Genomic DNA, 26598 nt, shown 5'->3' on the forward strand with positions numbered 1-26598 from the left:
TTTTTTTCCTGGGCAATAATGGATAAAAAAACCACTCAAAAAGGCACACCAGAGCGGCGAAATTATCAGGTAGAGCATTTATTCTTTACAAGCTATCGAATGTCATGTTTATTTTGTGTGAAACGTTAATCTCTGGTTCCCTTTAAACATTGACTAGTTTCAAGCAAAAGTCGATCATTTATCTCAAGGTTCGGCCATGACACCATCTCTATCCAGGACAGGTAGCCCTGCCTACTAGTGAACCAGAAAGTGGAGTGGCCCATCACATAATTCCGGTCAGTATTTATGGGAATGTAAGAATCGTGGGCATTTATTACAATAGTAGAATCACATGTGCAGTATTTATGGAACAAGTTCAAATTCCTGGCTGAGAAACCAACACGGAGATTTATTTCTGGTTCCTCTCAGTGGCTGAATCTCTGAGATTCTTGATTATTTCAACTAAAAAAAAAGAGACAGAAGCTGCTCAACATTTACTATAAATAATAAAAGCCTTTATTTGAATATTGTGAAATGTAGAAATCACATTAGGACGTCCAGTCAGATCTTTGCAGGGGAAAGTGGAAACATTCATTAGTATCGGGACTCCCCAGGACAGGAGATGTGGCTCTGAGACATCACTATCTTCAGGAACGGCCCATGGTTGGCATGACCACGGCAGGACTAGTAAGTGTGGAGTCTTCCTCCTTCCACTGGGAGGTGACTGTTTTCAGCTGGGTGTAGAAGGAAATGCCCTGAGGAGACAAAACAAGCAAAAATGTTAAGATGATGTTTTCCCCATTGAGCAGCTCCCAGCTAAAGACACTTTACCTGTTTCCCATAGAAGTTGGTGTCTCCCCGGAAGGAAGCCCGCGATCCGGTGAAGGAGAACATCGGTAATGGAACTGGGATTGGTACATTTACACCGACCTAGGACAATGAAAATCCACTTATTAAACACAAAGAACTACGTCCTGCCATGTATTGGCCCAAATTTCACCATGTTTATAGCTATACCAGACTCATCACCTCTAACAACATCACCATCACCTGACACATCTACCATCACATGACATAGCCGCCAAAATCATCATAACCTGACAAAGCCGCCAACATCACTATCACATCCTCCTTATCCAGTCCGTTGCTCTTTATCCATCGTCCCCCAGGTCCAGCTAGTATTTTCTTAGGCTATGTCCCCTCTTCCTGTCCACTGGCATTCCCTAAATCAGTATTGGAGACTTCAACATCCCCATCGACACCAATAACTGTGTTTCTAAGCTTCTGTCACTTACTACCTCTCTTGACCTCACACCGCATGGGTTACAGTGGTGAACCACTAACAGTCACACACACTCGATCTTCACTAGATGCTGTTCCCTATCCAATTTAATCAGCTCTTTCTTCTCACTGTCAATCTCCTTCCATCCAACCCCAAAGCAGACTTCTACACACAAGTGTACAATCATTTGCAACATCAACCTCCAGGCACTCTCACCTTTTTGAGTTTAGGCGTTAGGGCTTGCTTGAAAAAAGTGAACCCGAGATGGAAACTTAATAAAAAAAATATACATACCTGGGGCTTCTTCCAGCTCCCTCCAGGCGTATCGCTCCCTCGCCGTCCTCCATCTCCTCATTTGTCTGCAACTAGCCCTGGTAAGTCATCTAGTCGGGGCAAGCAGGCGCCTCACTCCAGTCTCACTCCCGTCCCAGCGGTGGGAGCACGTGCATGGCCTGGCATGCGCAGTTGGTCCATGAACTGAGGACTTTTCAGGGGCCAAATGCAGACAAACGAGGAGGGGGAGGAGGACGGCGTGGGAGCGATAAGCCTGGAGAGGGCTGGAGGAAGCCCCAGGTATGTAGATTTTTATATTAAGTCCCCATCTCAGGTTTACTTTAAAGGGAACCTAAACTAAGAAGGATATAGATTTTTCCTTTTCAAATAATTCCAGTTGCCTGACTCTCCTGCTGATCCTGTGTCTCTAATATTTTTAGCCACAGCCCCTCAACAAGCATGCAGATCAGGTGCTCTGACTGAAGTCAGACTGGATTAGCTGCATGCTTGTTTCAGGTGTGTGGTTCAGCCACTACTGCAGCCAAAGAGATCAGCAGGACTGCCAGGCAACTGGTATTGTTAAAAAGGAAACATCCATTTCCCTCTCAGACAAGGTTCCCTTTAAGGCCTCTTTTCCATGAGAAGTTGAACTGTGTGCTCAGCAAGCAGTTACCATGCAGCAATGAGCAGTTAGCAGGCAGCAGTGAGCAGTTATCAGGTGGAAGCAGCAAGCAATTATGAGAGCTTAAAGAGAACCTGTACTGAGTAAAAATATTTAAAACAAACACATGAGGTAACTTCAAATGAACATTACATAGTTACTTTGCCATCAGTTCCTCTCAGAAACTCACCATTTTCTTCTGACAATAATCCCTTCCAGTTCTGACAATATTTTGTCAGATCTGAAATATATCAGTTGCTGTCAGTAAAAATATCAGTTGCTGTCAGTTATAACTGAGAGGAAAACTGATGTACCAGGTAATCTCCATGTTTCCCTATGGCTCAAGTGGGTGATGTTACAGTTTAACTGTGTGCTGACCAGAAAGCTGTTATAAGTAATGGCCATTTTCAAAATGGAGGACGGAAAATTCCCCTGATCACAGTGAACAAACGGGACGCGGGACAGGAGAAAGACCCTGAGGAGTAGACTACATGGAAGGTAAGTATGACTTGAGTATGCTTATTTTGACTTTTAATTTTCAGTTCAGGCTTTCTTTAAGAGGCATTTCACTGCCTATCAACTGCCCTTGGAAAAGAGGCCTAAGTGTGGATGGAAATATGGAGAGTGAAAGGTTGAGCAGGAGAGGGAGGTGAAGGCAGGTGTAATGGTAAAGGATAGGTGAGTATGATGCGAGGGAATGGGCTCGAGGGGGCATGTAGTGGGATGTGATTTAGAGATGAGAGAAGACCGGGAGTTCAGTTAGTAGTGAGAAGACAGTTAAAGGGAACCTGCTGTAAAAGGGAGGGCTGCTATATTTATTTCCTGTAAAACAATGTGCATTGCCTGGCTGTCCTGCTGATCCTGTGCCTCTAATACCTTTGGCCATAGACCCTGAACAAGCATATGCAGATCAGATGTTTTTGACAAAAATCTGAGATTAGCCACATACTTGTTTCAGACACTACTGCAGCCAAAAAGATCAGCAGGATAGCCAGGCAACTGAGATTGTTTAAAAGGAAATAAATATGGCAGCCTCCATATAGCTCTTGCTTCAGGTTCCTTTGGAGTTTGTATGGAGAGAAGAGGCTGCTGGTTAAAGCTTTTCCTGATGTTGGTGATTTTGTCACAAAGTCCTGAGACCTCTCCTATTCTCTATCTAGCAGGGTTTCACCAGAAAACAATCATAATGTGGCACCGTTTCACCAGAAAATAATTGTAACGTGGGAAGCATTTCACCAGAAAATAAACGTGCCTTGGTTGCCAGTCCAGATGGTCACATGCTGCCAGGTTCACCCATGTGCACTGAGCTGTTTGCCTCCACTTTGTGCTTTACTTGCTGATTTAGATGGCACAGTGCCGCCGTGTCTCCCCCCGTCCTGCCACCAGAGTTGAGCATAAAGCCGTTTGTCCCTTGAATGTCTCGGCATGTGCAGCGCGCTGTCTCTCCCTCCTTACCTGCCTTAGTAGCATTCACTCATCGCTACCAGCCCTGCGGTGGCGTGTGTGATGAGAGGCACCACTAGAGGGCATGATAGAACAGCGCTGCATACGGCGGGACACTGGGGGGGGGGGTACAAAGATCTGTAAGTTATGCTCTGCTCTGGTGGCAGGTAAGGGGGGGGGGGGGAGCGATAGCGCACTGCACATGCCAAAACATTCAAGGGACAAACGGCTTTATGCTCCACTCTGGTGGCAGTACAGGGGGGAGACACGGCAGCACTGTGCCATCTAAAATCGGGAAGCATAGCACAAAGTGGGGACACTGGGGGTAAAAGATATGCGGGGAGGGACACTGCATGCATCTAAATCTGCGTCTGGAAGCACGCGGTGGGGGAGACAACTGCATGTGGCTCGAGTATAAGCTGAGATCCCCACTTTTGGCCCACTTTTTTGGGCTCAAAAACTCAGCTTATACTCGAGTACATATGGTAAAGCTTCCTTTTTGTCTGGTCAGCCATATGCCAATAAGTGCATATACCAAGCGGTAATGACTGCAGTGGAGGTTACCAGACCAACAGTGCAAACAGATGCAAAGCAGCAGCTTTGCAGCCGTCAGGATCACGTGCGGCTGCGAAGCAGTCTAGGGGGTCCCGATGGTGTGGCTGAAGTCAGTAGATCAGATATGGCCATACTCAAGCAGATAAAGGTATACTATGGTACTGGATCTTAATTCAGTTGATAATTGGGAGTCATTTTTTCTTTCCAATGCTTCAGCAAGTGAGCACAGACGGCGTCTATTCTGGATCAAAATGCACAGTGCTCAATATTCAGCGATGTGCATGTAATAATCCTGCAACAGCTTGCCCAAGAAGCAGAGAATTTACCAGTTAACCTTCATGGCGTCAGCTCGTCCATTACCGCCGGAGGCTGCCGCTCAGGCCCTGCTGGGTCGATTTTCATCAAATAAAAAGCAGCACATGCAGCCGGCACTTTGCCAGCCGCGTGTGCCACCTGATCGCCGCCGCAGCGCGGCGATTCGCCACGTGCAGCGGCGAAAGAGGGTCCCCCCAGCCGCCTGAGCCCAGCGTAGCCGGAACAAACAGTTCCGGACAGCGCTAAGGGCTGGATCGGAGGCGGCCGACGTCCATGACGTCACTCCGCTCGTCGCCATGGCGATGAGGTAAGCGAAACAAGGAAGGCTGCTCATTGCAGCCTTCCTTGTTACTTCTGGTCGCCGGAGGCGATCAGAAGAACGCATCCGGAGCGCCCTCTAGTGGGCTTTCATGCAGCCAACTTTCAGTTGGCTGCATGAAATAGTTTTTTTTAATAAAAAAAACCCCCTCCTGCAGCTGCTCTGGCGATCTTAATAGAACACCAAGGTGGTTAATGCAGGTACAATACTGATAGTATGTGCCTCTGTGCAGCCTGGATGATACTGTAGCATTGCAGCCATGCACAAGTATGTCACAGAAAGCACAGATCTCACCGGCTGGTGCTTTTGAGGTAATCCAAGCAGGCCCAGAGTAGCGTGCAGGATAAAAGTGACTGCCAACCCGCCCACAACAACAGCTCATGGGTCTCCGACTGACATATGACGCATGCGTCCGCCCATTTTCCACTATAGCCTGATACAGGGCTGGTGCTTTTGAGGTAATCCAAGCAGGCCCAGAGTAGCGTGCAGGATAAAAGTGACTGCCAACCCGCCCACAACCACAGCTCATAGGTCTCCGACTGACATATGACGCATGCATCCGCCCATTTTCCACTATAGCCAGATACAGGATATTACAGGCGCACAAAACAGGTTTACTATAACAGACGTTCTATCAGTGTTCTCCCCAGGCTCTTTTAGCTGGGTGCTCCACCCGGCTACTTTTGGTGACCACCCGGCTATCATCAGCTTGCCTCCTTATCAGCCTCTTATGCTGTAAGTACCAGTTTCTACCCGGCTACTTTTTCATGCCACCCGGCTGGAAAAAAATTCTGGGGAGAACACTGTATTATATCTGGATTTACTATACCAGGTGTTACTCCCATATACCTGTAATCCTGGGCCAAGACTTGGACATTTAGTTTACTATACCCAAGGTTTATTATATCAGTGTTTACTATAATGAGATTATACTGTAGTACTTACCTGTCCCACATCCACATGGTGAGTGTATTTCCGAGCTGTGGCTCCATTGGTGGTAAAGATGGCTGTGCCATTTCCGTATGGATTTTTATTTACAATATTAATAGCTTCATCCAAGTTATCTGCTTCTAAAACAACAAGAACCGGTCCAAAGATCTCTTCCTTGTAGCAGGTCATGTCTGGCTGCAAAGTATAGAGAAGCCAGGTTCAGAATCTTTCACACAATACAAAATATGTACAATACGGAACTCTAAAATAACCTACCGTCACATTGGCGAGGATAGTCGGCCCCACAAAATTTCCGTTCTCATAACCTTTGACATTGACTTTTCTTCCATCCAGCAGCAAGGTGGCGCCCTCTTTAACTCCGCTCTCAATCAGGCTGCACACTCGCTCCTTTGCTGCTGGACTGATCAGCGGCCCCACATCTGCGCCAGGCTGGTCCCCTGAAGGAGGAAGAACAGGAGAGGAAGAGACCATGGAATCCTTTTTCATTATTGCCTCATCTGATGCTAGAGAATATCTGACAACAACCATCCATTACAGCAACACACCCAACAGAAATGTCCTTCAAGCACGAGAAGACTTCTCTGTACAAAATCTACATTAGTGACGTGGCACAAGTGCCACCAGAGGATGGTGAGATGACAGAAGTGAGCACACAGGTCAGGTGAGGACACAGGTAAAAGATGACAGAGCAGCACACATCAGGTGAGGACAGGCATGACAGAAGCAGGCACACACGTCAGGTGAGGACAGAGAGGAGCGAGGAGAGATGACAGATGTGGTCACATGTCAGGTGAGGACAGAGATGACAGAAGCTGGAGCAAACATTCCAGGTGAGGACAGAGAGGAGAGATGACAGAAGCGGGCACACACGTCAGGTGAGGACAGAGGGAGAGATGACAGAAGCGGACACATGTCAGGTGAGGACACAGAGGAGAGATGACAGAAGCAGACACACGTCAGGTGAGGACAGAGGGAGAGATGACAGAAGCGGGCACACATGCCCGGCGAGGACAGAGGGGAGAGATGACAGAAGCGGGCACACACGTCAGGTGAGGACAGATCAAATGTGGAAAGAGGGGAGAGATGACAGAAGTGGGCACACATCAGGTGAGGATAGAGAGGTTGATATGATGGCAGAAGTGGACACACATGTCAGGTGAGGACAGAGGGGAGAGATGACAGAAGCGGGCACACGTCAGGTGAGGACAGAGGGAGAGATGACAGAAGCGGACACATGTCAGGTGAGGACAGAGAGTGAGATGACAGAAGCGGACACACGTCAGGTGAGGACAGAGGGAGAGATGACAGAAGCGGGCACACGTCAGGTGAGGACAGAGGGGAGAGATCACAGAAGCAGGCACACGTCAGGTGAGGACAGAGGGGAGAGATGACAGAAGCGGGCACACGTCAGGTGAGGACAGAGGGAGAGATGACAGAAGCGGGTACACGTCAGGTGAGGACAGAGGGAGAGATGACAGAAGTGGACACATGTCAGGTGATGACAGAGGGAGAGATGACAGAATCGGGCACACATCAGGTGAGGACAGAGGGAGAGATGACAGAAGCGGGCACATGTCAGGTGAGGACAGAGGGAGCGATGACAGAAGCGGGCACATGTCAGGTGAGGACAGAGGGGAGAGATGACAGAAGCGGACACACACGTCAGGTGAGGACAGAGGGAGAGATGACAGAAGCGGACACACACGTCAGGTGAGGACAGAGGGAGAGATGACAGAAGTGGACACATGTCAGGTGAGGACAGAGGGAGAGATGACAGAAGCGGGCACATGTCAGGTGAGGACAGAGGGAGCGATGACAGAAGCGGGCACACGTCAGGTGAGGACAGAGGGAGAGATGACAGAAGTGGACACATGTCAGGTGAGGACAGAGGGAGAGATGACAGAAGCGGGCACACACGTCAGGTGAGGACAGAGGGAGAGATGACAGAAGCGGGCACACACATCAGGTGAGGACAGAGGGAGAGATGACAGAAGCGGGCACACATCAGGTGAGGACAGAGGGAGAGATGACAGAAGCGGGCACACATCAGGTGAGGACAGAGGGAGAGATGACAGAAGCGGGCACACATCAGGTGAGGACAGAGGGAGAGATGACAGAAGCGGGCACATGTCAGGTGAGGACAGAGGGAGCGATGACAGAAGCGGGCACATGTCAGGTGAGGACAGAGGGAGCGATGACAGAAGCGGGCACACACACGTCAGGTGAGGACAGAGGGAGAGATGACAGAAGCGGGCACACACATCAGGTGAGGACAGAGGGAGAGATGACAGAAGCGGGCACACGTCAGGTGAGGACAGAGGGAGAGACGACAGAAGCGGGCACACGTCAGGTGAGGACAGAGGGGAGAGATGACAGAAGCGGGCACACGTCAGGTGAGGACAGAGGGGAGAGACGACAGAAGCGGGCACACGTCAGGTGAGGACAGAGGGAGAGACGACAGAAGCGGACACACGTCAGGTGAGGACAGAGGGAGAGATGACAGAAGCGGGCACACGTCAGGTGAGGACAGAGGGAGAGACGACAGAAGCGGGCACACATCAGGTGAGGACACCGCATCAGTGCAGAGACGATTAGAGATGTACTTAAGGTGAGTTTACAGGCAGCCATTTGTCTCTTACCAGCATTCACTCGCAGTTTCTTGGCTTTTTCCAGAAGTTCTGGTAGCCACTTCTTTGCCTCCCCAACAAGAACAGCAGTTGACAGTGCCATACAACGCTGCCCCGCTGCACCGAACGCCGCGCCTACCAGCTGATTCAGCGTGTTCTCTTTATTGGCATCCGGCATAACCACTCCATGGTTCTTGGCTCCCTGAAAGGAAAAACAACAAATGGCTAGACTGTAGTGGTGGAAATGTGTTTGTGCCTCTCCATGTGGCCACCTATTACCATATTAGACTGCACTCTCTTGCCATTCCGGGAGCCCCTCTCATAAATGTACTCCCCAGCTTGATTGGATCCAACAAAGCTTATTGCTCGAATGGATGGATGGTCACAGATAAAGTTCACAGCTGAAAAAAAACAAAGGACAACAAGATGAAAGGAACAGACTACATTCTCCTCTCCTGACCTCATGGTCATGGACCTCATGGTCTCCAACCTCTGTGACCTGATGTTCTGAAGAGTTCATACTACACTCATAGGGATGCTAAAGCAAATATCAATAACGGAGTTGAAGCGGGATTATACACATTTTCAATGCAAATTTATACAGCTTAAAAATGGATCATCCTATGAAGCAGAGCTGGAATTAGATTGTGACCACTTTTACTAGTTGCATATGCAGCTTGGAAATGGACCAAACAATATGATTTTATAGATTTATTTTAAATACAAGAAGTAAAATCAATTTTTCTGATATATTGTAACAAGTTAAAATCTGACCAATGCATCCCACATCTACGTTCAGTTTTTACCCAATTATGTAAAAAATAATAATAATGATAAAAAAAAATTGCTTGGGTCTATAAACTCAAGAAAGTAACAATCTATCCTATACCGTTCAATCTATTGAAAAAAAATGTGTAAAAAAATTTCCACTAGAAGTGACGTGTGTAGGTAAGGAGGCAGGACGTGACGGGTGGGATGGGGCCAGAGGCAGGAAGTGGAAGGAGGTGGAGGAAGTAGGCAGGAAGTGAGGTGTGGGGGGCCAGAGGCAGAAAGTAACGTGTGTGAGGGCAGAGACAGGAAGTGACTTTGTGTGTGTGTGTGTGTGTGTGTGTGTATGGGGGGTGTGTGTGTGTGGGGGGGGGGGGGTAAGGCAGGAGGTGACGTGTGTGGGTGGGGGGGGGGGGGGCAAAGGCAGATAGTGACTTGTGGGGGGGGGGGGGGGGGGGGAGTCAAAGGCAGGAAGTGATGTGTCGGGGGGGGGGGGCAGAGGCAGGAAGTGATGGATATGGGGGCAGGAAGTGATGCATGTATGTGTGGAGGGGCGGGGGGGAGGGAAGCAGGAAGTGATGTGTATGGGGGGCAGAGGCAGGAAGTGACGTGTGAGGGGCAGAGGCAGGAAGTGACGTGTGAGGCAGAGGAAGGAAGTGACGCCCAGGGGCGCAGGCAGGAAGCGACGCCAAAGGCAGAGGCAGGAAGTGACACCACGGAACAGAGGCAGGAAGTGACGCCACGGGGCTGAGGCAGGGGCAGTATGTGGTCTTACCAGCATGCTGGCCGTGGATGATGTTCAGCGTTCCGTTTGGTGCTCCGGCATCCTGTAGCAGTTGTGCCAGCAGCATTGTGGCTCCCGGCACGCGCTCGGAGGGCTTCATCAAATAAGTATTGCCACACACCATGGCCATAGGGAACATCCACAAAGGTATCATCGCAGGGAAGTTGAAAGGTGCAATCCCAGCACAGACCCCCAGGGGGAGGCGGTAGGTAAAAGTGTCCATGTCCTTAGTGAGGGAGGGGAGTGTCTCCCCCAACATCAGTGAGGTCACACTACAGGCGTGCTCCACCACCTCTGCAGAGCAACAAGGAGAGAGATATATGAGACCGGGGCAATACCACCCCTTCCCCCATACAAGGGCAATACAAGCCCTCCCCCAAACAGGAGCAATACCACCCCTTCCCTTCTATACAGAGGTAATATCACCAATCCCTCATACAGGGGCAATGTTACCCCCCCCCCCTTTACGGGGCAATACCAACCTGCCCCCATGCAGGGGCAATGACACCCCTCCCCCATACTGAGGCAATACCACTAATTCCATCCCATAAATGGGTAATACCAACCCTCCCCCATACAGGGGAAATACCACATCTTCCCTCCCATAGATGAGCAATACCACACCTCCCTCATACAGGGGCTATACCACCTCTCCTGTACAGGGGAAATACCATCCCTTACCACATACAGGGGCAATAGCAACCCTCCCCCATGCAGGGGCAATGCCACCCCTCCCCCATACAGGGGCAATGCCACCCCTTCCCTCCCATAGTTGGGTAATACCACCCCTCCCTCATACAGGGGCAATGCTACCTCTCCTGTACAGGGGCAATACCATCCCTTCCCCCCATACAGGGGCAATGCAAACCCTCCCCCATGCAGGGGCAAGACCAATGACTCCATACAGGGAGGGGGAAGGACAGAGATATCATGCAGGCCAGTAGTTGCGGTCCTATAAAGAGGCAGTGCTGAATGGAAACCTGTTTTTTGTCTGGCCCCATCAAAATGTTTATTATTTCCTAAGCCATCTACAGGTGATCACTATTAGCCAGCTGTTGTCTTATGCCTCATGGTCTTACGCAGTCCTCGGAATACGTCTCCCTCAGCGTCCGCCAAAGTCTTCCCTTGCTCCAGAGTGATGAGACGTGCCACCTCTTTCTGTAAGAAATGTTATTGACTAATGACTGCATAGACAAACTCCGCCCAGAACCCTACCCACACTCCTCCCACTGCTACACACACACACACACACACACCCCCTCCCGCTGCCACACGCACATACTCCTCCCACCACACACACTCCTCCCACCAGATTGTCCTTGATGAGTTGTTGGTAGCGAAGGAAGATCTGCTGTCTGTTGAGGATGGAGGTTTCAGACCAGGCGGGAAAGGCTTGCTCACACGCTTTTACTGCGGCTTCCATCTCACTCTGCGTAGCCTGAGGCACTTTCCCAATCACCTCATTGGTGGCCTTTAAGTGGAAAAGAAACAGGACAATAAAATAGAATATAAAGGTAACATTACTCATCCCTGCACCATCCACTGTGTGGGATCTACAAACTGCAAATGAGCAAACATCAGTACGACCCACCTGACCATGCCTGTACCTAACCCTGATCCCTGTCTTATCTATGTGTACCTGCCAGACCTGACCATGCCTGTACCCAACCCTGATCCCTGTCCTATCTATGTGTACCTGCCAGACCTGACCATGCCTGTACCCAACCCTGATCCCTGTCCTATCTATGTGTACCTGCCAGACCTGACCATGCCTGTACCCAACCCTGATCCCTGTCCTATCTATGTGTACCTGCCAGACCTGACCATGCCTGTACCCAACCCTGATCCCTGTCCTATCTATGTGTACCTGCCAGACCTGACCATGCCTGTACCCAACCCTGATCCCTGTCCTATCTATGTGTACCTGCCAGACCTGACCATGCCTGTACCCAACCCTGATCCCTGTCCTATTTATGTGTACCTGCCAGACCTGACCATGCCTGTACCCAACCCTGATCCCTGTCCTATCTATGTGTACCTGCCAGACCTGACCATGCCTGTACCCAACCCTGATCCCTGTCCTATCTATGTGTACCTGCCAGACCTGACCATGCCTGTATACAAAACTGATCCCTGTCCTATCCATGACTATGAAGAAACTACCCTTTGTAATATGCTTGTCATTCTGATCTCTGTCCTATCCATGCGTACCTGCCAGCCCTGACCATGTCTGTACCAAAACCTGATCCCTATACTATCTATGTGTACCTGACCAAAACTAGCAGGGTGGAGCATCCGGCCAAAGGAGCCTGGGGAGAACACTGTCCTCAGGCATGCCGGTTAGTTAAGACCTCCTGTTACCTGAGTTTAGAATAACGGGGACTTTGCTGTATTTTTTCTCCCCAAGTAATGCCTCAGCGAGGTCTTTTGGGATAGAAAAACATAGGATCGTATCGCAATGGGAGAGATGCCTTTCCGTATAAAGGCTCTGCGAAATCTTGCGGTGATTCTGGATGGAAAGTGAACACTCAGACAGCGGGTATCGGCTGTCGTCAAATCCTCATTCTTCCATCTGAAAACCATAGTGAGAATTAAACACCTTATCCCAGCTGAAGACTTAACGTCTCTAGTTCATGCACTTTTTTTTAAAGTGAGTGGAGCCAAAAATAGCCAATTAGGTTGTTTTCATTGATTTCAATGGTAAAATTTAATTTGCTTTCATGAGAACCCGAGGCGGGGTTCTCACAATGCAATCCACATACAGAGGCTGGGTCTGCCTATACAGCCCAGCCTCTGTTGCTATTTCAATCCCCCCTAACTAACCCCTGCGCTCTGTAATCACCTATAAATCACAGCCGCACTGTGCGGGCTGTGATTACTTCTGTATGTCAGTCTCGCTGCTCCCCCTGCCTCCTGCAGAGCTCCGGTCCCCGCCCGCTTCCCTTCCCTCCAATCAGCGGGGAGGGAAGGGACGCAGGCGGGACCGGAGCTCTGCAGGAGGCGGGGGGAGCGGCAGACTGACATACAGAAGTAAACACAGCTGACACGCTGTGTGTTGGCAGCGCGGCTGTAATTTATAGGTGATTACAGAGCACAGGGGGAAGTTAGGGGGGATTGAAATAGCAACAGAGGCTGGGCTGTATAGGCAGACCCAGCCTCTGTATGTGGATTGCATTGTGAGAACCCCGCCTCGGGTTCTCTTTAAATTTCACAGTTTTAAACCAGGTTCCACCAAATTTGTGTACTTTCTCTGCACCATGATTTTATAGCTGTGGGGCATTCCCACCATATATGAAGGTCAGTTCCTGCTGGTCTGCAGCCTCTGAAGCAGTTTCCAGCCTGTGGACCTTTAAATGTAGCCTCCAAGGAGGGAACCAGATACCACCTATATAGTAGCTTATAATTAACTTCTATTAGGTTAGAGGACACTGAACCTTTTGGAATGCTTTGCAAAATGTGCAGTAGATCCTCCCTGTCCAGAGCTTCTCCCGGTTCTATTTCCCATCTCTTTATACATTTAGCAGAGTTCTGAGAGTGAAAGATATGACCTCTGCGTAAATCAGAGAAATCAGGTCACCTTATGTTTCAATTTAAAGTATAAGGTACACTATGCTTTTAAAAACTATTTCTTCATTGTTATATTGTTAACCTCCTGGCGGATACAATTATATCGCCCAGGAGGTGGCGCAGCACTATTTTTTAAAATGTTTTATTTTTTAAATCATGTAGCGAGCCCAGGGTTCGCTACATGATAGCCGCTGTGCAGCGGCATCCCTCCACCCCCTCCGATCGCCTCCGGCATACAAAGCAAACAGGAAATCCCGTTCAGAACGGTATTTCCTGTTTGGCTTCCCCCGTCGCCATGGCGACGATCGGGATGACGTCATCGACGTCGTGACGTCAGAGGGAGGCTCGATCCACCCCTCAGCGCTGCCTGGCACTGATTGGCCAGGCTGCGCACGGGGTCTTGGGGGGGGGGGGGGGGGGGGAGCGGCGCAGCACAAGGGTAGCGGCGAATCAGCGGCGATCGGTATATACACGCAGCTAGCAAAGTGCTAGCTGCGTGCAACAAAAAAAAAAATTATGCAAATCGGCCCACCAGGGCCTGAGAAATCCTCTGTGGCGGCTTACCCCGAGCTCAGCTCGGGATTATCCCCCAGAGGGTTAATACTGTTATTGTGTATATTGTTAATATGCTCCCCTATTCGCGCTTTCTGGGGGTCTACATACTGTAGTCTGCATTCACACCAGATCACATCCCCTACATGAGCAGTGGGACAGGTTTTAAAAGCCTATATTTTAAACTTATGGTCATAGTTTATTATTTGTTTTGCTCCCTCTAGCTAGGGGCGTAACAATAGACCCTGCAAGGGATGAAGCAGCAGAGGGCCCTGTGGGGGGAGAATTTTATTTTCCCTGTCCTGAGAGACTGACAACTAAGGGCACAGAGAGTAAACGTTTTGCAGACAATGATTTGTAGACAGTCCCTATCCAGTGTGCAGTAGGATCTTGTGTACAGTTCCCAGCCCCAACCTCTCTACCCCTCCCCAAGTGCTCTGTACTGTAGTGATGCTGCAGAGCCAGTTCTGCTCCATCAGAGATGGACAGAGTGAGTGTAATAAGCTGAGGCTGGAAGCACACTCATCTGTCAGTTTTCTGTATGCATTTTTTTCACATCATGTGTGTCTGTATGTGTGAAAACATGCACGTTGTATCACAGAAGCTAATGTAATTGAAAGAGAAAAATGTGTGCAGTTCTTCACTGCTGTCTGTTTTTATCTGCATGGGGAAAACACATTCAAGTGTGCACTAGGCAACTGAATACAATTGGTTCTACGTTTACCTGTGCAAAAGGGGGGGGGGGGGGGGGAGGGGCACCAAAGAAGGTGATTTCTAGTCACGCCCCTGCCTCTAGCTTCCCTACACCATTTACAATCCTTACAAGGAAAAAACCCTGAGGTCTGCCATCCATAAGAGAGAAAACTGTGCAAGGTAAAGTCTCCTTGATGGACACCAACAGCTCCACAGAGAGGATCCAGGGAGAGACTGGCATAATATGCAGTACTGTACACCACGGCTAAAGACAACATTTATAGCGTGCTTTTCTCCTGGTGGATTCAAAGCACCAGAGCTGCAGCCACTAGGGCGTGCTCAGTAGTGTTAGGGAGTATTGCCCAAGGTCTCCTTACTGAATAGGTGCTGGCTTACGGAACAGGAAGAGCCAAGATTCAAACCCTGGTCTCCTGTGTCAGAGGCAGAGCCCTTGAAATCATACCAGATTATGTGCAGGAAAAGGACATGGGCAATTCCTGTATGCTGTAAGGGTGAACCTCCCTTAAAGCAGACCTGAACTCAGAACTTCCTCTCTGCTCTAAAAGATAAGCAACAGCATAATAACCTTTAAAGAAAAACATTTCTTTGATACAGCTCATACAAATCCTGCAATACTTCTGCAGTGTATCTACTTCCTGCTTTCATGGAAGCAGACATATCGTTAACATCCTGTGCTTTCCAATTAGCCTCTTTGCCGTGACAGACAGCTGAGGAATCAAATTACAGTTGTAATTAGTCACAGATTTTGGGGTGGGGTGGGGAATTAGACAGACTAAGCTCTCTAAATACATACAGGGTGCATTTCTCTAGGTTTTCCTTCTGTCCTGTGCAAGAGTTCAGGTCCACTTTAACCAGTACACTATCCAGAAACACCAGACCCCCTCGAAGGTTCCAAAAGTCCAAAGATGACTGGACTCTAGAAGTGGAGCTATTAAGGCAAAGCAGCAGTTCTTTATGGTTTGGCAGCTAGTTAGCCTGCAGATAGATAATAGCAATCTGACACAGGGCTCACTTGTTAATGCTGGACTAGCATGGTTACTCATTTAAAGTCATCACTCTGCTACTCAGGATCCTTCTGCTAGAATATGTAACCCCCCCCCCCCCAGCCCATCAATGCTCACTTTTCAGGCTTCATGGGGCATCTCAGGGTTTCAGGTTGAGGGTTTGTAGCCTGTTTTGGGCGATTACATGGTTTGCTCAGTCCTATAGGATTAGCTTATTGATTAGTTATGTACATGTCTCATGCCTGCGCAGTAGAGAGGAGCCGATCGATCTCGGCCATTTCCACCAAAGCCCGAGGGGGAAGATAGTACTGTGCCTGCGCTGGATCCAAAAGGTAAATATCGCCGTGTGCTGCAGGTGCTACTGCGCTTGCGCGCATCCGATCCACAAGCTTTTCTGGGGGAGCCAGCTCTGGATTGGGGCTACTGCGGAGGACAGGGGATGCCACATTAGGATCAAGAGGCTTCACCCTCCAGAGGCAAATTACAGATTCTCTTTAATCCTGCGTGCGCAAGAGAAATGACAAACTGCGCAACATGTCTGCATTCAAAAACAACAAAGCTGTTCAAACGACTTGTACACATGTCCCAACCTGCAGATTGTGCAGGATGATCCGCTGGATGGATCTGGCAAACCACCAGTTGTTTTGTTGTTTGCCAGCCGTACACACGCCAAACTCTTGTCTGGACGTGTGTAGAAGCCTTGAGTTACTGGAGTCAGGTGGGGGATTTGCTGTTCTATTGTTTACTAGCAGACTGATCATTTGCTAACATTTGATGTCTCTTTGTTCGCAAGCCTGATATACAGGTGAAATTCTAAAAGTTAGAATATTGTGCAAAACTATTTATTTCAATAATTCAACTTAAAGTGAAGCTGTCAGCCATACTATCTCAGAAAAAAAACACCACATATATAAGTAGATAAATAAATACTTGCTCTACTTACATATGTATTGCACTGTCTGTAAGATTTTCCATTTTGTCTGTGTCCATCTTGAAGCCAATCCTGAAATCATTTCCTCCCTCACTCTGTCAGCGTATGCTTTGCCCGCCCTCCTCCCAGCCTTCAGACACTCCCACCCAGCTTTGCAGTAGAAAGTGCATTGAGAAATATTGGCCAATCAGAGAGGAACAGAGATGTGGGAGGGGAAATCAGGCTGCATTAGTTAAGTCTTAGGGGAAAGTAAAGAAGAAAAAAAGAAAACCCAGCATGCCCTGCAACTTCCTTTGTGCGGCAGATGTACCACATAAGAACCAGGGAAACTGGGGAATGAAGTTTTATGAAGAAGAAAAATGAGTAATTTTTAACTTTTGGATTGCCTGGTTAGCATCCTTATTACTTGTTTACCAAATAAACATAAATAAAGAATTGATTTTTGATTTTATGCCCGACAGTTACTTTTAAAAGGTGAAACAAATATATGAAATAGGAACCCTTTGCAGGTGTTTTGGATTAATTAGCTGATTAGAGTCTGACACTTTGAGCCTAGTACGGTATATTGAACATTTTCACAATATTCTAATGCTGGAATACACAATGATATTTTTCAGCAGATTTACTGTCTGATCGTTTTTACGATCGTTCTTCTGATCAATTTCCATTCACTTCTATGAGAAAACAATCAGAAAAACGATCCAACACCAGATCGGACATGTCGGAAATTATCTATCGAGCCATCTATTTGCCAAGATATCTCATGGTGTATTCCCAGCATATTGGGCTGAGATTTTGAGGTTCTCATAAGCTGTGAACCATAATCATCATAATTATAACAAATAAAGGCTTGAAATATCTCTCTTTGCATGTAATGTGTCTATTTCGTATACTAGTGTTACGTTTTAAGTTGAATTACTGAAATAAATGGCATGATATCCTAATTTTCGAGTTTCACCTGTACTGGTAGGGAGAGAGGCAGCTAGGTGAAGGCTGTACACTACTTTATGGATTAAAGTTCTCTTATGCATGGATCAGAATAAAGCATTTATCATTGGATTCCATGTCTGCTCATGGTTTACGGACAATCCTCATCTCGTATCAGGACACCTCCCACCTCAGGTTCCCTTTAAAGGACAACTGAAGTGAGGGGGATATGGAGGCTGCCATATTTATTTCCTTTTAAAGAGAGACACTGAAGCGAAAAAAAAAAAAATTACGATGTAATGAATTGGTTGTGTAGTACAGATATTTATCAGAACATTAGTAGCAAAGAAAATATTCTCATTTTTATTTTCGGTTATATAGTGTGGTTTATAACATTACTTCATTCTCTAATATTTGCAGTTTAGACACTACTAAGCATTCTAAATGATTTAACAGAGCAGGCCAGTGAACTATTGACCTGTCCTCTGCAGAGAAAAAGAAAATACAGTGAGTGACAGTTGAGATAACAAGCTTCAAAAGACAGAGCTCTCTGCAACTTTGAAAGTCGTGGAGCTCAATGGCTCTTTTGCATAGCTAACAACTGAGTTTCTTAACTCTTCATGTACTGGAAACAATATTAGACTTATGTCTCTGATCCCAATGTTTTATTTCTTAGCTGTACTACACATACAAATTATTATATCATCATTTTTATTTCGCTACAGTGTCTCTTTAAGCAATACCAGTTGACTGGCAGACCTGCTGACCCGCTGTCTCTATTACTTTTAGCCATTGCCCCTGAACAAGCATGCAGCAGATCAGGTTTTGCTGGCAGTATTGTCAGATCTGACATGATTAGCTGCATGCTTGTTTCTGGTGTGATTCAGACACTGCTGCAGCCAAATAGATCAGCAAGGCTGCCAGGCTACTGGTATTGTTTAAAAGGAAATAAATATGGCAGCCTCTACATTCTTCTCACTTCAGTTGTCTTTTAACAGCCCTCAGAAAGAAATGAAATGTCTAAAATATTAGAAGAATAAATTGTGGTCTTGATCCGAGGGACCCAATTTCATGAAAGGTTGTACCCAAAATCTATACATGAAGATTTTCCTAGGTACTCCCTCTCCAGCCATGGATTGCCTGGTTAGCATCCTTATTACTTGTTTACCAGATAAAAATAAAGACTGGATTTTTGATTGTATGCCCGACAGTTACACTTTAAGCACTGTATCTCTCCCCTCACACAAGATAAAGATCTCCCCCTATTCTCTTTCTTTATTGAAAACACTGCCTTAGGACTCCATCTGGACCTGAAATTGAAATAAAGCCTATTTCAATTATTTACAATAGGCTTTCACGCACTGACTCTTCCAGACAACACTCTTATTCATCGGGCTGGGAATGGGAGATGGGACAAACCAAGGACCAAGTAGACTGGGCAGACAGCTGGCAGAGAGTTGCAGGATGTTCCACTAACATTTTTTGCCCCTGGAATCAGCGTACAAAAAAGCAGGGCTGTGGAGTCATTCTGGGTACCTGGAGTCGGAGGTTTCAATAAAGTGAGGAGTTGGATGATTTTTAAACCAAATCCATAGCTTTTGTAAAAATTAGACTAAGGAGTCGAAGCTGAGGAGTCGGAGTAGTTTTGGGTACCTGGCGTCGGAGTCGGTGGTTTCATAAACTGAGGAGTCGTAAGATTTTTGTACCGACTCCACAGCCCTGCAAAAAAGTGCTAACTAGATGGTGCTCTTACCTCTTCCGATCGACAAAAATGACCATAGCAAAACACTGGAAAAAAAACCTTCAAACTTCCCTGAGAGTAAGGCCCGCATGTCAGACTTTATGATTAACGAGAAACTTACTAGTATTTTACGCGATACTCATAAAAAAAAAGTTCTTTGTATTTAGCAACCTTGGATTCAACTTGAATTTCCTGGCCTAGATACTGAATCGCGTACAACATATTGATGTTAGACCGCTCTCTCTGACTCTGCTGCCCCCGTCTCCCTTTCCTTCTCCTCCTCTATATCTCTTTCTCTGACCCCTCTCACCTCTTCTTTTCTTTCTCTTTGTGCATGGATTGGGCACACAGAGGACGGGACGACACTCCCCACCCATTCACACTTGGCCCTTTCTAGACTGCAGGCACTGCTTGCTGCCGACCCAAGAGATCTTTGTTCGGTTAGTCCAGTGATCTGCAAACTTAGCTCTCCAGCTGTTTAGGAACTACAAGTCCCACAATCATTGCAGGAGTCTGACAGCCACAGTCATGATTCATAAAGGCAAATGCATTGTGGGACTTGTAGTTCCTTAACAGCTGGAGAGCCAAGTTTGCAGATCACTGGGTTAATTATTTTTTACAGTATTTTTTTGTGCAGGTCTATAACTTAGGCCCAGGTCTCTCCAGTATATGACAGCGGCTGGAGACTCCTTTTCTCCTGATCTGATTGATGCCCCTGCATGGGATGCAATTTCTTGTTTCCCTTTCAGGTACACACATTTGTACAATTGTTTTATTTGAAATGTTAATTCAAATTCTGAAAGCAAAAAATGTCTGTTCTCCGCTCTAGTGGGAACAGAGCCTCTCTACAGCTGCAGTATTCTGTCCCCAATTCCAGCAGCACACAGTATATTGCTTGCACTCACCTCTATCAGTCTTCAAGAAAAGAATTTAACAGTAAGAGCCCCTTTCCACTAGCAATCGCTAGCGATTCAGCAAGTCCCTCTTTTTTTCCTTGATTGCGATTTTGCTATGCAATGCACTGTATAGCAAAGTCATCGCTCCGTGGTGCGATTGCGCTTTTGTAAAAATCGAATGGCGGTAGTGGAAAATACCTACCGCAATTCCAATGTTATTTAGCAAACCCTAGTGATTTAAAAATCGCTAGCGATTTGCGATTCAGCATCGCAAACGCTGATAGTGGAAAAGGGCCCTAAAGGAATTAGTAGCACAAATGTGTCAAAACACCAAGGAAAGAAAGATCATAAAATAAACATGGCATAGCTTGGCTTTTTGGATGGTTTTCTCTTTGCACCAAAACAAATGGCAGCAAATAGATAGGTACCAATCACCACGGTTATGACAGTCACTGGCAAAGAGACATGTTACAGTCCGGTGTATGGTGAATAGGAGTCTGACATCTGCTCACAGTCCTAGACAGGGTGACGAAGGCATGACTGCAGCAGCGTACAGGTTACAGGGTTACCGATTTCCGGCCTCCCCTCAGTGCAGAAGCCAGGATCTCTGATAATAAGGAAGGACTATGAAGTGTGAATGTCTGTAGCACAACATGTAGCACTGCAGTATTATACAGGTTATAGGGTAATACAGGTTACAGGGTTAAGGATTCCTGGCGTCCTCTCAGGGCAGAAGCCTTGATCTCTGATAATAAGGCAGGACTTTGGAGTGTGAATGTCTGTAGTACAACACGCTCCACTGCAGACATTACGTTCTCCTTCCTCCAATTCGCTAGGCAGTGGTCACATGATTACAGCTCCTCTCTCCTCGTGTGACCTTACAGGATTTATCATAAGTGCAGCACATAAGAATTAAAGGCATAAAAAAAGTCATAGGTAAAGCTGGTGGTGCCTTCCTCTAGCCTGATGTTTTCAATGGGAGTGCAGACAAATTATTGTCTAGAAGGGAACGGAGCATATTTCTACAGAAAACGGAGCTCCAACTTTTCTGGACAGAATGAACAGAATTTCCAATAATAATAACAAAAAATGTCTACTGAATGCTCAATTTCTGTCCTCGGAGACGCAGCTTAAAGACCATCAATTTCTATAGCGACTTACCGGGTTATGGGTATCGATCCATTCTGACGTCTGCGAGTCCACAAACTGTCCATTGATGAAGAGTTTTGTTCGAGGCTACGAAAGAAAAAGGCGTCATTAGTATGAGGTCACATGACACACAGCTTCCTCTTGTTTGGAGAACAGTAGCGATAATGTAGTCACAAGCCATCACTGATTGTATCTGTTATTTCACAACCAGTAGCTGACATTTAGCGGCCGACACTGTGGCTGATGTACTCTGGACAAGCGCCAGGAGTTCTGCTATGCTGCACCACACATGGGGCACTCCGCAGCGGCGCCGGTGGGCGCTGGCGAGTTACAACATCACCTGGCAGGGCTTGCTTGATCAATTTTATCTACAAGTTCTTTTCCGGCTTTGCGATTGCCAGTGTCAGGCTCAGCAGGAAGCGCATTGCTTCTCATCAAGCATGTAGGCAAATGAGTGAGGCTGTATGCCCTGCTTGGAGCAGTCCGCATCACCCACGTGCCATTGGCATCGGAAGCATCCTTTATAAACACCACCCTAATAATCTCTATTCATCTGAATGCACACAAAACCTGCGCTGGGAACTGCAGAGTTTCCCTTAAGGTGGCCTCACACCATACAATTTTTTAAATATCTGTTCAATTTAAGAATTGCAATAAATTTTTCTGACTGATTGTAACATTTCAAAAATATGACCAATGTACCACATACCTATGTTCAATTTTTCCCCAATTATGATAAAAATGATTGGAAACTGACAAAATTTCTAGGGTGTGTATATTAATAAATTGACAATCCAACACACACTATACAATCATTAGAAAGATTGAAGAAAAATATCTGGCATTCCGGATCGATTAAAATCGAAGAAAAAACGGGAAATCCGATCGGATTTTTCAATTGAATGAAAAAAAAAAAAAAGCTTTCGATTTTTTCGGGAGATCCGACCGTTTTTTTTTCCAATTAACGTAAAATCTGAACATTTTATTGTATTGTGTGTGGCCACCTTTAGGCTTTGTTCACACCTAAAATCGAAATCGCTGACAACGGCGATATGTGATTTTGTGAGTGATTTTTTTCCCCCCTCCCAGTGCTTTCCTGCGCGCTTTGTTTTTTTTGTAAAGCGCTTTTCAATAGAGCTTTAGCAGAACAATTTGTTTTTTCAGTACCTGACGCAAGTCAGGAAGTGAACTATTTGACCCGGAAAAGAATAAATACAATGTATTTCTAGGGAAATAGCTATACAAAGCACTTTTTCAAGCGTTTTGCTATTTCTCTATACCTGCCATTATAGGGAAATCACCCCAAAAATGTTACAGGCATCGCTTTGCTGAGCGGATTAGAAACAAACCTCTCATATGTGAACACTCTCATAGGGAATCATTGCACAAGCGCTTTTAGGGCAATTTAGAAAATCGCCGGCGCTTAAAAAAAACGCATAATGCCCTAAGCGTCAACAAGCCCTAAAAGGTGGTGTGTTGTAAAAGGAGTTTCTTTCTGCTGACATTGCAGACCCCTTCCAGAGAAAGCCTTAAAGGACAACTGAAGTGAGATGAATATGGAGGCTGCCCTATCTATTTCCTTTTAAACAATACCAGTTGCCTGGCAGCTCTGCTGATCTATTTGGCTGCAGTAGTGTGTGAATCACACCAGAAACAAGCATGCAGCTAGTCTTGTCAGATCTGACAATTTCAGAAACACCTGATCTGCTGCATGCTTGTTCAGGGCCCATGACTAAAAGTATTAGAGGCAGAGGATCAGCAGGACTGCCAGGCAACTGGTATTGCTTAATAGGAAATATGGCAGCCTCCATATCCCTCTCACTTCAGTTGTCCTTTAATTGCCAAAGTCTGTGCTAGAGAGACAATAAACTCTCCTGCAGCAAGCTAGCTAAGTGACAGATTGGCGCCAGCTAGAACAGGCATGCCCAAAATCCGGCTTGGGGGCCCAAATGCTGCCTGCCAAGCTTTTTCTGGTGGCCCCCAAAGCTCTCTACAGTTTAATTCCATGCGGCCCACAGGCTGTCGCTGTGGTGCTGCATGCAGGGGCCACCTTGTATCACTGCTCTGCCACCAATGTAGCAGTAGCACTGATTAACAGCTGCCACTGTGCCAGCAGCAGTAACGGCCACTGATAAGCAGCCACCACTGTGTCAGCAGCAGTAATAGCCACTAATTAGCAGCTGCCACTGTGCCAGCAGCAGTAACGGCCACTGATAAGCAGCCACCACTGTGTCAGCAGCAGTAATAGCCACTGATTAGCAGCTGCCACTGTGTCAGCAGCAGTAACAGCCACTGATAAGCAGCCACCACTGTGTCAGCAGCAGTACCAGCCACTCATTAGCAGCTGCCACTGTGTCAGCAGCAGTAACGGCCACTGATAAGCAGCCACCACTGTGTCAGCAGCAGTACCAGCCACTGATTAGCAGCTGCAACTGTGTCAGCAGCAGTAACAGCCACTGATTAGCAGCTGCCACTGTGCCAGCAGCAGTAACAGCCACCAATTATCAAAGCGCTGCCCCAAAAGCTCCTCAATGTGAATGGGCCCAAAGAGAGGAGCAATTGAAAAAGTCGCGACCAAAAATGGGCGCAATTATTTATCGATATAGGTGGGCGTAATTGTTATTTATAGTAATGTGGAAAAATGTTATGCTATTTAGGGGGCAGCTGCAAATAGATTGAAATTTATTGTATTAATGTTAGTGGGGATCAGAGGGTGTTAAAGAGGAGCTGTTAGGTATAGGGTCTCAGAGAAAAAAAACATATCAGTAGCTAAATATTGGCTGTACTTACATTACATATGCATTTCTCTGTCCACGTTTGGATTTCACAGAATTTTTATATAGTATTTGCAGAGAATGATGCTCCTGACAGCTCATGGCAGGTTCCATGTTTGTCTGTCTCCTGTGAAGCCAATTGTGATGTCATATCCTCCCTGCTTCCTGATGATTCCACTCACAAAAAAGATCGTAATTGACAACACTACTGTGCAGTGAATATTAATTAGCCATGTGGCTAGGAACAATAGCGGACTCATGCAGTATACTCTTAACGGAACATGTGCCCTGTGATTTTTCAGTGCTGGCTGCTGTTAGAAGCTGCTGTAACATGAGCCTGTAACGTCTCACTGAGAAAGCAGCCTAGGAATAGGGAAATAAAGGGGGGTGACCCAAAGTACTGCAGTGGGAAGAAGAGGCAGCCCCAGAATGCTTTGCAGTATCGGTTATTCGGCCTGCGTCCTCCTTAGGAGCTTGGGAATAAAGAGCCTTGCTGTTCAGCACACATCATAGTGAGAGATTTTTAACTCCAGTATTGCCTTTTTGGCTTCCTTCTAAACCATTTAACACAGGAGAATAGAGGTTTAAATTAGCTTTTGCAGCCTGACAGTTACTCTTTAAGGTTAGGCACCACTAGGGGGGGGGGGGGGTCTTAGGGCTAGGCACCACCAGGGAGGGTCTTAGGGCTAGGCACTAAAGATGGCCCGAACCGTTCACAAAAAGCTCCCCAATGTGAATGGGCCCTAAAAGTGCAGAGAAGTTTGACACAGAAATAATGAATGTACATCTTTTGCCATATTTCCATATTCCTGTTAAAGGATACCACAACCGAACGGTTGTGGTAAAAATGATTGCAGCACTGTGTAGGTTGTAATCAGCACATACCAGCCGTTCCTCCTGCCCCCCTCTGTCTGCCGCCGTTCTCACTCTATACATGCCGGTGTGTGGCGACTTTATTGAACTTTGACCCGGAAATACTGCGCCCTGTGTGCGCAGTATGTCCTTCCCTCTTCACTTCTGGCCGGCGCATAGTGCGAGGCTCAGAAGCACGCTGACCCCTCTGTGCTGCGTGTGCGCTCCATTACACCAAGCGTCACATGCTAATTCATTATTTCTGTGTCAATCTTCTCTGCACTTTTAGGGCCCATTCACATTGGGGAGCTTTTTGCTCATACATTTAAAAAAGTTGCGAGCTAATTTAGGCACGACGTTAAATAACGATATTACTAGCAATATCGGCAAATAATTTAACCGCAACATTAAATTACAAAAAGGATAACAAAAAACATGAGTGTTTTAAGAGGCGATTCAGAATCGTGTCATATTTCAAAGCAGAGTTATGAATTCACCTGATATGAAATGTTATAAACCACAGTGCTTGATATGTATGAAGGAATTCAGGAGCTCATGCTGAAACCGGAATCGGATTCATGGTCTTATGTGTTGCCAGGGAGATTTGGCATTCTTTTGTATTTCATACTAATTACTTCCCTAATCTGGTTTAGAATTGCAGAGTCCACCCATGTCTGCTACCGACTCATTCCTGGCAGAGAAGGGCTTAACTAGCTTACAACCGCTCCGCGCCAACTGGCGTGGACGCGGCGGCAGCCCCAGGACCGCTCAATGGCAATTGGCGTTAAGTCCTGGGGCGGGGTTTTGCATGAGATTGCGCGCGCCGATACTCCTCTCCATCATCCGTTTCCCAGTGATGATCGCCGCTAGGAGACTGTTAGATGGCGAAACTTTACACTGTACAGCGCTGTGATCTATGGCAGCAATGTACTGGGAGGCACAGAAGCAATCGGCTGTCATAGGCATCAGCCTATGACAGCCGATTGCTGTGATTGGCTGGCGGGGGAGGAATATAAAAATAATTAAAAACAAAAAAAAGGGTAAATTTATTTAAAAACCAACAACAAATAAATAAAAACAAACAAACATTGTGGGAGCAATCAGAGCCCACCAACAGAAACTCTGTTGGTGAGCAGAAAAGGGGAAGGGGGGGGGGGGGGAATAACTTGTGTGCTAGGTTGTACAGCCCTGCAGCGACGCCTTAGAGCTGCAGTGGCCTAATTGGTAAAAAAAATAGCCTGGTCACTGGCACATCGCAAAACTGACAGTGAACAGCTACAATTCTATAAATAAGAGCTGTTCACACTGGTCACTCTGGTCTGCTAAGACCATAACTGTGCTTGCGCGGGACGCTCCCAGCCACGGTAGCACGATCAGAGGTGCACGCAGCCAGGGCCGCGCATACACAGTGGACCGCAACCCAGCTGGACTGCAGACTTCACATTGGTGTTGCGGATGGGACCAGGCCGACACGGCGGGAGTTGATGGACTGCAGGGGGCTGGAGGAAGCCCTAAGTATAAATCCTTTAGTTTT

The 26598-nt window shown here is 47.0% G+C and overlaps 1 protein-coding gene across 1 annotated transcript in view; it reads right to left on the minus strand.

Moving 5' to 3' along the window:
* Positions 1-472: 472 nt before the first annotated feature.
* The window catches only part of ALDH6A1 (aldehyde dehydrogenase 6 family member A1), a 29987-nt gene continuing 3861 nt past the window's right edge, over positions 473-26598 (minus strand). The window contains exons 3-12 of the mRNA XM_068254526.1: positions 21451-21525; positions 11267-11428; positions 11037-11115; positions 9949-10251; positions 8685-8806; positions 8418-8607; positions 6034-6215; positions 5773-5952; positions 811-909; positions 473-734 (exon numbers count right to left, since the gene is read on the minus strand). Of these exons, the coding sequence (XP_068110627.1) occupies positions 627-734; positions 811-909; positions 5773-5952; positions 6034-6215; positions 8418-8607; positions 8685-8806; positions 9949-10251; positions 11037-11115; positions 11267-11428; positions 21451-21525 (1500 nt within the window). The 3' untranslated portion in view covers positions 473-626. The remainder of the gene's footprint in view (positions 735-810; positions 910-5772; positions 5953-6033; positions 6216-8417; positions 8608-8684; positions 8807-9948; positions 10252-11036; positions 11116-11266; positions 11429-21450; positions 21526-26598) is intronic.

Source organism: Hyperolius riggenbachi, chromosome 9, assembly GCF_040937935.1.
Source record: "Hyperolius riggenbachi isolate aHypRig1 chromosome 9, aHypRig1.pri, whole genome shotgun sequence".
Taxonomy (NCBI): domain Eukaryota; kingdom Metazoa; phylum Chordata; class Amphibia; order Anura; family Hyperoliidae; genus Hyperolius; species Hyperolius riggenbachi.